This window comes from Notothenia coriiceps, unplaced genomic scaffold (genome assembly GCF_000735185.1).
Source record: "Notothenia coriiceps isolate Sejong01 unplaced genomic scaffold, NC01 NC01_scaffold00027655, whole genome shotgun sequence".
NCBI classification, from domain to species: Eukaryota; Metazoa; Chordata; class Actinopteri; order Perciformes; family Nototheniidae; genus Notothenia; species Notothenia coriiceps.
This window is the reverse complement of record NW_011360356.1, coordinates 103,106-118,416: the sequence shown is the minus strand read 5'-3', so window position 1 is coordinate 118,416 and position 15,311 is coordinate 103,106. Positions and strand designations below refer to the sequence as shown.

The window sequence follows — 15,311 nt, the reverse complement described above, 5'->3', positions numbered from 1 at the left end:
AATCATTTTAGCTTGTTTATTTAGGTTATGTACAATAAAGCTTCATCACATGAGCCTTTGCAAAAACAGTTTACAACATCCCTCACACACACAGAGAGAAACAAACACCATCTCCATCTACTGAAAGCCATGATGGGCAGCCATATTTCAAGAGCAGTTTCAAAGGTTAGGCATGGGGTGGGCGCAGAAGCATGTGATCATGAGATCTGTGAAGGAGCACATAGTAACAGCAGCAGCAGCAAAGCAGTGCTTCTCACATTTTCACTGGTCCACAAAAACCCTCAGGGAGCTACACCAGACAGATAGACACAGAAATCAAAGAAAGGAGAAGGAAGTCACACACGTGGGAATCATTAGCTTCATTTTCTACAAAAATATTGCACAAAAAATCTGGATATACAGAGAGTGACAGAGATAAACAAGTATGGCAGCCAGCAAGCCAATATCTACTGGAGCAACATATCTGCGACACAAACAGGAGTCTGGCTCTTCACTTCTCCAGGTCCCTCAGTGTGGACCAATCCTGTCAGAGTAAATCTGCCCTCTGCTGACTCACTCAGCTGGTGTTCAATGCACTTTGGGTGATGGCTTTTTATATTTTCAGTGTTAAATCTTCTTTCAGCTTGTTTTTTTAATTCATGCAAGAATATCTAAAAATGTTTTAAGATAACTGTAATCCTAGTCCTAAATGTACCGGTAACAGGCCATGCAACCCTGTCTATTGCCTCACAATTCTGACACACTGATACCACTGACTGCTTTGATAGTTTTAGAAAGCCATTAAACTCATTCTTAGTGACTTATCTTCAACAAACTCAACTGTATTGTATTGGGAATATGTCACATCAAAATAATCTTCAGAATAAAAACCAAAAGCATAGAATCCAAAATGTTCAGTGTTTTAGAGTTTCTGTTAGATGGTACCTCCTTTTACTATTTATTCCAGTGTGAATAATAATACTAATCTCTGAAGGGTAGGAGATGAACAGCAAAGCATTTTGGAGCTGCGTCTGATAGAGTCACTGTAACATGCTACATTAATGCTTGATGTTCAGCAAGGGAATGGGGAAGGCAGTGCCAAACAGCTGTAACACACACAACACACACAGAAGGCTGAACATACATTCATTTGGGCATGAACACAACTCATGAAGGCAAAGGATCTGCACTTTATCACATCATTATTTATCGAGGCATGGAAATCATCTTCATTCACAACAAATACAAATTGGTTAAGAGAATGTTCATATCATGAAAGCTCCTGGATAACATTCCTTTAGAGAAAATAATACAAAAAATGTATTCCTCAAATTGAACCCAATCAAAGTTTTGATCAGTTATTAATGTGTCAACATTTAGTTGACAGGGCTGAACATAATGAAGCTTGGCAAGACAAAACGAGGTTTAAAAAAAAGTATTAATTAACCTCTTTACACCCACAATGGGGAGAGAAGAATATGGGAAATATAGATCAGTAAAACATGTCTGGCCAAACCAATACAAACAAATAAACCAAAAGAAAGAGCAAACTATATACAATATCACAATTAATCCAAGGACGGTGGATACTAAAATCATGCTACAGTAAAAAAAAGTGCTGAAAACAAAGATATGTGTGAGCTCTTGCAGGGTCTGGACTCTAATGACCTTTTCCACTGAGCTGGCTGTCCAATGCTGCTGTCCCAGTAATATTCACACTGTTATTGACTCAAATATATCACCTTCATATGGGCTCTTTACTCACAGTAAAACAAATAATTACGTAACAATAATTCCTTCTCCATTCAAATTATTCAGACGAGTAGACCACAGAAATGTGCACATGTTTTTAAGTCCTTATTTCAAAGCTCTTACAGACAAAGGAGCAAAAGTAATTCAATGCATTACATGACAGTTTGAAGCCACAGAAAACCAGCTGGAGGATCCACATGCAGCACGAATAAGGGTTATATTGTAGCTCTGAAGCTTACCTTTAAAAACCAAGAGCATGGAGACGGCATCACGTTGTGCAAATCAAACCATCAATATATGAATTCTTGTTAGGGAGGTATTTCCATCCTTCATTTTTCATACTAAAATAAAAAAAATGTGTGAATCACACAATGGACCCAACACATCCTATATTTTTAAATGGACTGCTGAAACTCCCCCATCTCTAAAAACAAAGTAGACACATTTTGTTGAGGTGCTCTTGCCAAAGCACATGTTTCTCTTCTTTTCCTCTCTGTGTCCTTCAGTGCAGAGCCTCAACACAGATCTGCTCCTCAGTGATGTTGTCCAGCAGCTGCCCCTCCACAGGGCTGCATATGTCACTGTCATACACCTCCGTCCCCAGCAGGGCCTCCTCCTCCAGCCCCACTCCCTTTGCTTTAAAGCCCTGCTGCTCTGAAGGGGAGGAGCTCTCCACTGACTCCAGGTCCTCGATGCCGGCCCGGTAGTGGATCATCAGCAGGGTGAGGGCCTGGAGCCTCTCCCCAGACTTAGCCAGGGCAGTACTGATGAGGGCCTTGCGGCGGGAATCTGTGGCCTCCTTCTCCTCCAGCAGGAGAGCGTTGTTGTGCTCCAGCTCCTGATCGATCTCCTGCTGCAGCTTGTCCAGCATCAGCTCCAGCTTCTGGGAGCGCTCTTCTGTGGGCAGCCCCCGGTACAGGTCGCGGCCTATCTCCTTGACAGCGATGAACACGCTGTCATCCAGCCCGCCTTCCCTGCGTACGAGTTTGCTGCTGCCCCCGCTGCACACAGGCTGCTTCGAGGGGCTGGCCCCACTAGTGTAGGTCTCAGTGTCGCTGCTTTCGTTGTCTGAAGTGTTTGGGGTGTGCTTGGGTGAGGGCTCCACTGTCCCAGGCACCAAGTCAGCCACCGTCTCAAGCAGCCGAGTTTTTGGCACCTGGCGGAGGTTCAGCAGGCGGGAGCTGGTGTTGATGATATGGCGGGTGAGGCCGGTGGTGGCCCGGTTGATGGTGGATTTGGCTTCAGGGTCAGCTCCCCGGCGCTCAGTGGCTGCCACACAGAGGGGGTTTTCAGCGAGGCACTTGTCCTGGCACTTCTTGTGGCATACGTAGGCGCAGATCATACACTGAGAGGCGGCCTTTGTCCAAACCTTCTTCTTGCAGTATTCACACCAGGTCGGGTTCTGGAACTGTGTGTCCTGGAAGTTGTGGCGAACCTCCACCAGCTGAATGGCTCCATATGCCAGGTCATCCCTCTGCGCAGTGTGGATCTGCTCCCGCTCCCTCTCTCTCAGATCCTCATCTTGCAGACTGCCCTCTCGCTCCCTCTCTATCAGCCCTCCTGGATAGTCTAGCTCCCCCTCGGCGAGGTAACAGAAGTTCAGAGTAACATCTCCGTAACACAGCTTCTCATTGAAGCCTTTGTGGGTGCTGAGACTGCGCAGCGCCGTGCGGCTGACGTTGGCCCTTGGTTCCGGAGGCCCCAGCCTGAAAGTGCTCTGGTACTCTGCTGAAGATGTGGCCATAGATTCCAGGGCAACATGCTCCAGCTGGAGGCTGACGTGACCCAGGCACAATAAACTGCCCAACTTAAAGGGATCTTTGCACCACAGGGCCACATTAAGGTACTTTTGGTTGTTCTCCACCTCAAACACTACAGAGGCTTTGGGCCAGCGTGCGGTCTGGTGACGGATAAGGGTTTCTGGGGATTCCCAGAGGGAGTGGTCCTCCAGACTGTCCCGTGTGCTGCAGGAGCTTTCTGAAGCTCTGTCCTTTGCCTGGTCAGCTCTGCTGCTGTTGGTCACAGTGGGGGGGCCAAGCGGCTCATCAGTGGACTCTGCTGGTCTGGTAGGCTGCTTCACCTCAGCCTGTTTGACACAGGTCTTATCAGTGACAGCTTTGTCCTCATTGGCTCCAGTGAGAGGAGCTTTTTCTGGAGATTTTTCAGAAGCGCTGCTGCTGGAAGTCACGGTAGGAGCCACAGCAGCATTTGTAGCTGTAACAGAATCAATGCCTTCCAAATGACTGGTTTCTGAAGAGGCTGACGTCAACCTTATTTGAGGTCTTGGCGGCACTGGGGGGCGAGAAGGAGGAGGTGGGGGAGGGACAGTGGGACGTTGCAGACCTTCAACAGGATCACTATTGGTCCTTTGTGGAGAGGGCTTTGGAGATTCTTTGGGTTGGGGCTTTAGTGGCGACTGGAGACCCACCAGGTTTAGCTTGCGGTTGAGTATGGGGGATATGGAACCGAGGGGCTTGGAGGCCAGGCTGGCCACAGTCCTTTTGGGGCTTTGATTAACGGTGAGTAAGGACTCCTCCTTGGCATCACTGGTATTTGTGATGCTGCTGTTAGGGCCAACATTCTGGCTAAGTTTGGAGTCCACAATCAACTCTTCAAACTCAGAGTCCATGTCTTTGCTGTCTGATATGTCGGAGAGGGTGGTGATGGGAGCTGGGTCTTCTTCATACCCCCCCGGATGAGGAATAAATCCTGTTTCCTCTAGCTGCCCAAACCCTTCCTGAAGAGTTCCAAGGCTTCCAAAAGAGTGAGCCTGGTGACGGACGGGCCTCTCATAAAGAACCACCACCCTCTCTCCGGCCTGCCTCAACAGTTTGGGCACTTGAACTGAAGATGTCACCTTGACTCCTGTAGAAAGTTCAAGAACAGGAAATACATTTTCAGTACAGCAAAGACTCTTTTTTTTTTTTTAAATCTTCTGATGGTTACCAAATAAAAACATCTCAAACCTCCAATGGCGATGAGCCGATCTCCCCTCTGCAGGTCTGCCAGGGCTGCGGGGGAGTTGGGTGTGACTGTCTCGATGCTGACGTGCACTGCATCCCCCTCACTGGCAGGGACGTGTCTGAACGTCATCCCCACGCTGCCACACGCCCCCTTGATCACCTCCGTCTGATGCACACATGTAACAAGAGAACATTTACAATGAAAACCAACATGGATTTAGAGGTCAAAGGCCACAACTTATCTACTTTATGTATTGCTAGAATTGTGTACAAAAACATGATTAATTAATTATGGTCAATACAGTTGAAATATTCCTTTCATTTTTTTTTGTTGGAGTCACATAGCATTTATGGTGCACTTTGCTCCTTTAACAGTTACATTTTTTTAGTGACCCAAAAATATGAAACATACCAAGGTACAATAAACAAGTAAATCAACAAGCAAAAAATATATATAATAAAAATAATAATAAATAAATAAATAAAACAGTAGACAGCGAGGGTTTTCGGTTTCAAGGATGAAGAAAAAAAACAGCAGGGATTATACAAAAGCACGATTAAACTAAAGGAATGGTCGTCTAAAATACATCGCTTCCACCATTTTCAAGTTTCTTCAAATTGGTTCTCCTGAAGTTTCAGGGAAAAGATATTTCCATTGACAATATGTTGTTTATTATGTCATGCCAAGTGTTTATAGATGTGTCAGGTTTGAGCCATTTCCTTGTAATTGCTTTTCTTGCAGCTACTCTCAGTATTCCAAATAGGCGTTTAGTTTTGGAGTTAGGGTGTATAGAATGTAGAAGCCCTAAAAGCAATGTCCCAATTTAAGGTGATTTTTGTCAGAGTCAAACTTTGGCCAAAAAGTAGTTATCCATGGACATGCCCAGAATAAGTCACACTTCCTGGGAGAGCTTGAATGATGGGCCGAATGAATTCCTTTTTCACTACAAAGTCTGCACTTTTGATATAATATTGCCAACTTTCATATCTCAACATTATTGTCTTTCCCTATAGTCACATTAGATATTAAGAGAATTGTATGAATTTTATATTTCTTCATGTTAAAAGTCTAAAACTAGCAACTAACAACAGATACTGCTAATTTGTCAGGTTATGTAAACAAATAAGAATGAGAATAAATAGTACGTTGAAAAATGCTTCATTACTGACATCGGCCTCCAGCACTTCAACATGAAACTCAAACTGAAAGTGGTATTGTATGGCACAGGAGAAAGCTAACTGCAATCAACCCCCCCCCCTACCCCCTGCTCTAATAACAGCCACTTCTTACAGCTCAAGGCACATATCATAACACACCTGTTGTGACGCGGAGGTCATCTGTTCTAAGCAGGTCGTATATAAAAGCTAAGTGTGTGTCTCCTATAGTGATGAGCATCAGTGAATTTGAGTGAAACCCATGTGATTTCCACTTTGATTACAAGAGACTTTCAGCTTTCCAGACACATGTATGGTAGGATATGTTCTGGAATAGAGGAAGGGCTAAATGAGGTGGAGAGGGGGAAGGCAGAGGGTGGAGGCAGAGGAGGGTGGTACAGGTGTCCTGGTTTAAAAAGAGAAAAGAGGGGCCGGCATGATGTGGGTAGACGGAGACGAATGACTGTCATTTCCCCTCCTGTCATTTGTTACTGTTCTGGGTGAAGGCAGTGATTGAGTTAGAGCTGGCCATCCAATAAGCAGATAATGTACAAGCTGAAACAAGGGGTGGGGGTGGGGGGGGCAGATTCACTGAAGGCTAAGGGGAAGTCCTGATCCATCCTCATGTTAGCCTGATTAGTAGCACAGCCCATTCTTTTAGTATGAGGTACACAGCAGGAAGCATACACCATTCTGCAGTGTTACCAGACTCAAGCTATCTGGAAATACATTGAATCATGAAATCATGACAAATGCTGGAAAAATGTAGATTGGCAAGACAAAAAAAGTGTTTTAAAAGTATTTATTATAACCCGGAAACTATATACAAGATCACAATTACTCCAAAGGGATTTGTGGACAAAGACAGTCACTGCTGAATTTTTCTTTTCATGTATGGTGTCCTTGGGTATTATGAAAGTCGCCTCGAAATAAAATGTATTATTATTATAAACGATAACTGGTAAAATTACAGTTTTTGTCAATGGAATCTGGCTGCTTCAGCGAGAGCATAGATAGCTGGACTGACTGCAAGGTAAGTCTCTAAAAACCATTGTGAATATAGTGTACACCCAAACTGCTGCTGCCCTTATCTACAGCAGAGCATAGCCTACAGTCCATGCTGGTCCTCCTGTGTACTGTAGATAATACACTGTCTATGGATAAGTACCTCACACAACCCCACTTCAAAACAGCTGAACTATCCCTTTAAGTTCTCTGAGGTTTAATCTGATCTGGTCGTGTTACCGCTCTTCCATGAAGACACTAACAACATTGCAGAGGGGGGGTTGCTGGGGGGGGAGTGTGCAGGCTATAGGCCTCTTCAGCTTCACATCACACAATGACCATTACTGAGGCAGGTGGGTTCTGCTGGAAAAACACTCTGGCTGCGTACGACAACAGGAGATGCAAAATCAATTTGACATTAACAGGATATTGTAGTGGAATAGCACATAATCATTTATCCTCATATTGCAGCTGATTGAGTCAATCAGCTCATTGAGTTATTTACCCTGTGCTGCATCACTTCTGATCACAATTCGGCTGGCAAATGTATTACGCTATACAGTTGAATGTATATTTATCATATGTATTCAAACCCATTACGTTAACCCCACATAACTGCCTTGCTACTACTCCGTCAGAGAAAGCATGGCGCCCACACTGTCACCTTCTGCCCTCCCTGATGGAATATAATCTCTTTCTTAGAAAACAGAACAGAAAGGTTGACAATTGAATGATATAACCAGGATGTCAAAGTTACTCAACAAAAACAGGTTAAACAGATCACAGTGTAAAGTGAACCATAATGTCTTCAGATGTAATTAAGAAGCAACACTGTTCCTGTGCAGCAGGGAAGATCTTTATTCAATGCTACAAGCATTAAAAGAGAAAGCAGCATGTGTATGCATTTGGTTTCAGTAGCAGGCATAGATCACAGGTGCTCGGTAAAGATGTGCCTTACTCGGCTAATGACAGCTCCACTCATTTAAATATAGAAATGTAATGATTTTAGACAGGGGTCTCCAAAACGTCAGCTCGCGAGCCCTCAATAAGTAGCTTGCCAAGCAAATCCAAAATGTAAAAAATACACACCAAAAAAAGGAAATGTAATTAAAAGAATCTACCCTATGCATAAACGAAATCTCAATCATAGTGAACTCTATCTACTTACTTCAACTCTATATCTATCTAACACGACTCCTGTAATTGAATATCGATCAATCACGTTCTTGCTTGATTTGCGGGACCAGCGTTGCAGTCGGGAAGAAAAGGAATGTGGAGCGGCAGCTCCCCGCTTCATAAGGAGTGTGACCTTTCCTTCTGGCAGATTCTACACAACACATCAGCCCCATTGAACAGCCTATCGTTCCCGCCTATATACAGCACATGAGGGCCAGAGCTTTACTCTGTGTGCGTTGCAACTTGCTGATATATTTATTGCACTTGACACGCACACACACGGGCGTAATCTCCACTGGGGACAGGGGGGACATGTCCCCCCCACTTTTCGAAATCCCGTTTGTGTCCCTCCACTTTACAAATATGTTTATTATTATTTTTTAACGCAAGCCGTCATCGCCACGGAGGAGCACACAGCCTATGTGAGCGAGCGAGACAGAGAGAGAGCGCGAGCGAGACAGAGAGAGAGAGAGAGAGAGAGAAAGCACCAGTTACGGGGATTTTTGTTGTTAGCATCTGGTGCTCTAGCTCAGAGCTAACGGATATTAGAAGCTGTTTTTACAACAAGGAGAGGGAGAGCTCTCTCCTGTCAGACTGAGAGGCTGATAACTACAGCTCAGGTGATGAAAGGGACAGAGTGTTTGGATAGTTCACTTTAGTCTAAATGACCTCAGTGTGTCAAATTCTTTGGTCATCTATGCAAACAAATATTTCCAATGCACACCTTTATCTATTTATTATAGTTGTAAAAAATAAATTAAGAAATATTTCCAATGTGTACTATAGGACAGTACAAAACAAAAAATACAGTTTAAAAGGGGAGTGATTAGTAAAATATGCATAAATAAAAAGAAAGAATGCTAACTACATAAGATGAGAATGAACAAGTTGAAATGATTTGTTGCTGGTTGTGATCATATTCTAAAGATGTTTGGATTATTGAAAAGTATACAGCTCCCTTCCATCTGAGTGTTGAGAGCTGTATCCATCAATTCATGTTGTGCTCAAAGTGCACCAGATTGATGCTTTTCACTTCAAAACATTAAAAAAAAATCTCGGACCCCCCTAGAGGATGTGAAGTCCACCCCCAAATAAAGCAGGTAAAAAGTATTAAATTGCATAAATGTTTTTTTAGTAAACACTGAAAACGGGTTCCACAGACCCAAACAGCACAAAGGTTAAAGGTGAGCATATAATAATGTTAAATTCTGTTAAATATATACACTGCAAAGGCTAAAAACCAAAAAAAAGAGGAGTAAAAGTAGCTCACGACTTGTGTTATTTTTTTAAAGAAGCTCTCATCCTAAAAAAGGTTGGAGACCCCTGATTTTAGAGATAGATATCTCTTGCTAACTGCACAGCCGTCAGAGGCTGGATGCCGCTGGCCAACGCTGCACTCTGAATGGCCATGAGTGTGTAAGGGGCGGGACTAAGGGAAGGGTAAATGGTGTTAAGGGGGTATATTTATGTCGAGAAAATATTTCTAACACCATATTAACAGCTTGAACTGTTGACACAAGACAGGATGGATCCACTGATATCTACAGTTCACGCCAACATGTGAATTAAGACATCAGAACATTCTACTGTTCTCCTTATTACGGTGTTTACTATGAACAACTGACCGTTTTCACCATCTCTGCAGACTTTTCTGCCACAATGACAGAACAGATGTTTAAAATACCAAGCAGGTGTGCGGTGTAAAGCAGCCGCTGAGTGTATAATGACCCAGAATCTCCATGGCGGTCTTCCCACTTCATTCATGTTTGATTGCACTGCAAAATTGTTAAAGTCTTATGTATTGTTAAAATATGTTCACATTTACTTGTTTTGTGCCTTCATTCAGTTGGATTTGGACAATAAAGCAATTATCCATTTGAGTGATGTTTCATTATTTGTAAATACAATTCCAAACATATGCTGCTTTTTTACATTAAATAAGAAATTGAATTGTTCTATTTTCTTTTTGGACTATGATAAATTGTGATATTGAATATGTTTCTAGTAATACAAATGATATTATTCTATAAATGAAAGCACTCTGGACTTTCAGACTAGAAAAGCACTATTTATTCAGGCATTTACCATTATATAAGTAGAAAAACAAAATGGGGCCATATTGTCAAGGTGGTCATTTGGATCCTTACAATGTCGTGTTGTATTTTGAAAAACATGGAGGAAAATATAAATATAAAGGAAATATAAATATAAAGGAAATAAAGAAAGAAATAAGGTTGGTTTTCAAACCAAACAACAAATCAGTGTGATGCCTGGAAATCCTCCCAAGCAGAGCAGTGAGTGTTCTTATTAATCGACGACATATTCCTCCGGCGCGTGGCCCACGGCAGGCGGTGCCTTCAGGTCCTGTACCAGTGCTTAGTGGGTCATCTTCTGCTCCAATACGGACACACACACGTTCAGGGCACTGACATGTTGTCCTTTGTGTAAGAACTGCTGGAAGGTGAGTAGGTGCTGAACATCTCTAATTGGATGGGCAACGTAGCTGTGTGTATACAGCTGCGACACAATGTGCTGCCTACAATAGATTTACAAAGGCAAGCACACAAGCCCTTTCTTCTGAAGTGCAAATAGTGGCAATCGCCTTTAACACACTTACACCCCCAATATATGCACAGTCACAGACACTCATATGTGCCTAATTATGTCAGTGCACACACAGCTCCATTGATAACACTACAGCTCTGCAGCAGTGTGTGAAAGATATATACCTGGATATCCTTTGCTTTCTGATTACATTTATTGTCCCAATGTAATTACTATAATAAACCTAACGAACATTTATAGATAAAAAAAACCTGGTTTTATACTCATGATTTTGGCGTTCAATTCACAAGACCCAGACAACAAAGTCTGTTTCAGAAATGTCAATGAAGCTGCATTTAACAGACTGTAAAACACTGTTGGTACTGTAAGGGTAGAAAGAAGCTGTGCCCAGGAAACCATCCAGAGCAACACAGGCTAACTTTGACCGAGCTGAGGAACAGGACTAGATGTCCTAAAGCACAATTTGCATACATCAATCACAAACATAAACCTTGAATCAAGAAATATAAATCAGTGTGCCTACATGAAGAATCATGCTGGAGTTAGTCCAGTGACTAAATTAAATACATTTCTATTTGTATTACATTTGTATCTTTTGAAAATGTTTTACTTGTGTAATGCTTGACACTGCTGCTGCAACAAAATCATTTCCGATTCTGGGATAAATAAAGTATATATCTATCTATTTATCTAAACCAGATGAGACCAGACCCTGTTATATGAAACTGGTTGTATGGGTGATAAAGCGCATTAAATAGTTCACTGTGATGATTCAGTTTGGCAGGGAAACACAGTTCTATAAAAGAGATAAAGAGTGTGTGTGTGTGTGTGTGTGTGTGTGTGTGTGTGTGTGTGTGTGTGTGTGTGTGTGTGTGTGTGTGTGTGTGTGTGTGTGTGTGAGAGAGAGAGTGAGAGTGAGAGTGTGTGTGTGTGTGTGTGTGTGTGTAGCCTCCTCTCCGGGTGAACACTCACTAACCTTGTTAACATCGACTAAAACAACAAGCAGCTCTTGGTTCCTTGTCTCTGAGCAGAAAAGACAAACAAAGAACGCACCAGCCCTGAACTGGCCACATGTAAATGGAGCAATTCTAGATCCATTTCAGCAAATCCAGCCTCTCTTTTATCTACACTGCCACTAAGAACAAATGAAAGGTTCATATGTTTAAATGGCAGCTATCACTGCTTTAAAGTTATCTCTTCTACCTTCAGGACCGAACCCAGGCCTCCTTTGATCCCTGAACAAAAACTCACTGCCACAAAAGACGTGCATTACACTTTCTGTTGTACTCTGACGTATCGTGTCACAAAAGAAGGAGATATCGCACACACAAATCATCTTGATAAACAGAAGCTCTACTCTCTGCGGAACAAAATGAACATAATGGGTAATAGTTGGGGGCCTAGGGGGGAAAAAAGGACCGTTTGGTTCAGATTCTCGCAAATTCGCCAAATTTTGCACAGATGTTGTCCATACCGTACTTAATCATTTTAAGATGGGTGCCAAGATTGGCGCCCCATGGTACTGCCATATTGCGCAATCCAATATGGCTGCCACCCGAAAAAAACAAAAAGGCCTAGAATCATAAATGATACCTACTTTTTAGGGGTTTTCTGGGCCGTAAAATCTGATCCGTAAATCTGATCTGGTGTTATTAAATGATTTGAGGTCAAGATTACCTCCAGTCAAGTGTACTCATCAAAGTTAGTATATAAAGGTAATATCGGGGTAAAATTCAGTATTTCTGGTGCACATGCCAGATTCTACCCCATTTTTTTTTTCTCATTATAAGCTATACTTGTATGTATCAATGTTTTATTTCACATTCAAAACCATCTGATTCTGGTTTCATCTCCATGATATGAGGTCAAGTTTACCCCTCTAAGTTAACATAAAGGTCATTTTGTGTCATAAAAAATAAAGGTATCATTTTTATGGAAATAATGTTTTGCCATATTTAACTATTTTTCAAACTTGTTGAGAGACAGCAGGGAGTCAAACAGTAACAAACATGTGCTGTGTTTGCTGAATCAGCCTGGCCAGTTAAACCAGGTGAAGGTACCCTAATGAGGGCTGTACTGGTGATTCATTGGTCCACATACAAAAGACAGGCAGTAAGTTGTAATGGTTAGCAAAAGTGCATGGCATTTTCTGATAGACAACATAATGAAATTAGTGTGCTGTTATAGTTTCATGGTGTGATACTGTCAAAGAACATGTAGTTGATGTTTCAAGCTAGCTTAACATTAGCTATATTTAGCTCTGACTAAACATTTGCTAACAATTGCTCAGGAGATAGAAGCTAGCTAGCTCAGTGATTGTTGGTGAATGATATCTTGCTGAGCTAAGGTTAATCTGCCTGTACACTTGCCAGCTAATAAGAATAACTAATTTCATTTTGAGAATTTCAATTATTAATTCATTATTTTGCCAAAAAAGTCATCCATAAATTAGAACAATGATATGAAGTGGATTAAATGAAGTCCTGGGGATACTAATATATGCTATCATTTTTGCATGTGCACTTCTGCTCTCTGTCCCAACCAACTGTTGATACCAAACCTATGTCTTGTTTTTAGGTGCCTGCTATGTCACCTATAAGACGGGATGGCAAGTGAAAGTTCCTTTGTGTCGACGAGCCTACATCATCACAATAATGGACTAGAACAAGGAGTGTCAAGTTCAGCATGTCTTCTATTCAAAATATGAACTGGGAACTCTGGTGTCTTTGTCAAATGGTCAAAACCTGGAGAAAGCTTGACAACTCCAGCCAGAGGGTTGTATCACTTGAGAGGGATCAAAAGACTTCAATGATATCAATGCCATGATCTTCCTGTAACGTCACGACTTAGTCAGTTGAATGATGGTTCAGGCATTGCAGCAAACCTTTTTACATGCATAAGGCTGTGTATCACAAAACGTGCAGGCCTTTCATTGTAGTATGTTCTCGGGTTTAAAAACGGGCCGAGAGATAAGGAGACAGAGAAGCTGCCCCAGTGCAAGAGACTGGCCTAAAGTCCCAAAACTCAGGACATCTGGGGAATTTTCAGCAACAAGCAATGTCAAAAATTGTTATCATCTGGGCGTGGAATTTTTCCAGCTAAAAACTCACAAGGGGCCACATTCTGAAAAGGTCTTTTAACAATCTAAAGTTCACGGTTTGGGGCGAAGACCAACAAATTTTTGCTTTTACTTTGGCAGGACTAGTTGCCCAGCCTTCTGATGCCATGCCGGCTTGTTCCATACCCCAAAACTATTTAAGTTAAGAAAAACACCGCTATCGCTCGCACGAAACGGATTTCGGTGGCGGGCCTGCACTATCGCCCTTCAAACCGAATCAAGTCTGCGCTCAAGATCAAATACGCCCCTGATGGGAACATCAGAAGGAAACACTTTTATCAAAGCCTTTTCAGAGCTGCGCAAATGATTCGAAGTTACGAGTGACAAGGCCTCAATCCAAGGTGAAGTGCCCACTCAACCCGATTCAGGATCACCTTCTCAAGTTTTATACCCTAATGGTTTGAGGTCCAGGAAATACGGGGCCCGGAAGTGATATTTAATCTATCTCACAGTTTAGGGTTGCTGATGAGTTGGCAAGACATAATTGCGCACAACGTGGGTCCAAGAAGATGCTTTAAATTCATGCGGTCGCCATGATGATGCACAAATTTATTATACAACAGTCCGCCTTTTGATGCTCCTTTCCTGCCCTAACTGGCTCACAGCTCCAGTTAGTGAGGAGATGGAGGAGTTTCTTCAAATGTAGGTGGTCCAGGGGGCCCATCCGCTCTTGAGAAAAAAAGATTTAGTGAACGGACCAGCAATTCTGAATGCTAAAGGGAGGAAATTGCATGCACCCTCCTCACATTTGTTTTTTTTTTTTTGGCCTTAGTCTACATTTACTAGTAAGGGTACACCACCAACGCTGTGAAAGACGGATCCAATACGCCACAACAAGGGAGCTGAGAACCCCTTTTCTCCCTGTTTCGTGGGGCTCCCGGCTGGCATTGGGACATTGGACGGACCAAATCCAAGATTTGATATTGAACCATGCTCAAGGGATGTCAGTATTCAATACCAACGGGTCCTTGCAGGTTATTAGCGAGGGTATTGCTCAGTTCGGTGGTGTGTGCTTTCGCCCTGAATCTTTAGATGGAGTGGACTTTTTACCAACCAACAAGCCGTCTTCCAATGTCTTCCACACCCCATGGACTTGTGGATAAACAATTTAGCCGCAGGGTCCCGGGCAACTTTCTCACTTGCATGAGTTTTTCCACGGGATATACCCTTAAGCGTTGCCAACCCGTCTCTCTCATTGAGACCTTAGGTGTTGAAAGCGGGATCCAATTAAGCTGGCCCCTCTGCCTCGTGACTTCCCAAAAGCTAACCCGCCTTTTTTACTTGATCCAGCGCCCCCAGGTCCAACCGTTACTTTTTCAACCGATGTCTTTGCCACCATATGGCAACAGGCAAAGTCAGACACGCTTGGCTGTGCAAGATTGTGGCAAAAGGTGCCAACTGGTCAAAAGGAGAGGAAATGGTGGCAACACGTAACAGTGTGTGGCAAGGCACGAAGGCGGAAGGGTGACATCTCACTTTGCGGGGATACAAAATCTTATGCCCCAAAGCCGCGAGCAAATCAGTGAAATGCCCCCGCTGCGACGGGCAATCTAACCCCCTACCCAGAAACAAGGCCGCATCCGCATCTTCAATGGCCA

The 15,311-nt window shown here is 42.9% G+C and overlaps 1 protein-coding gene across 1 annotated transcript in view; it reads right to left on the bottom strand.

The window, feature by feature from the left end:
• The window catches only part of pdzd8 (PDZ domain containing 8), a 23,101-nt gene continuing 7,790 nt past the window's right edge, over positions 1-15,311 (bottom strand). Inside the window, exons 3-4 of the mRNA XM_010785393.1 lie at positions 4,698-4,864; positions 1-4,596 (exon numbers count right to left, since the gene is read on the bottom strand). Coding sequence (XP_010783695.1) covers positions 2,234-4,596; positions 4,698-4,864 — 2,530 coding nt within the window. The 3' untranslated portion in view covers positions 1-2,233. The remainder of the gene's footprint in view (positions 4,597-4,697; positions 4,865-15,311) is intronic.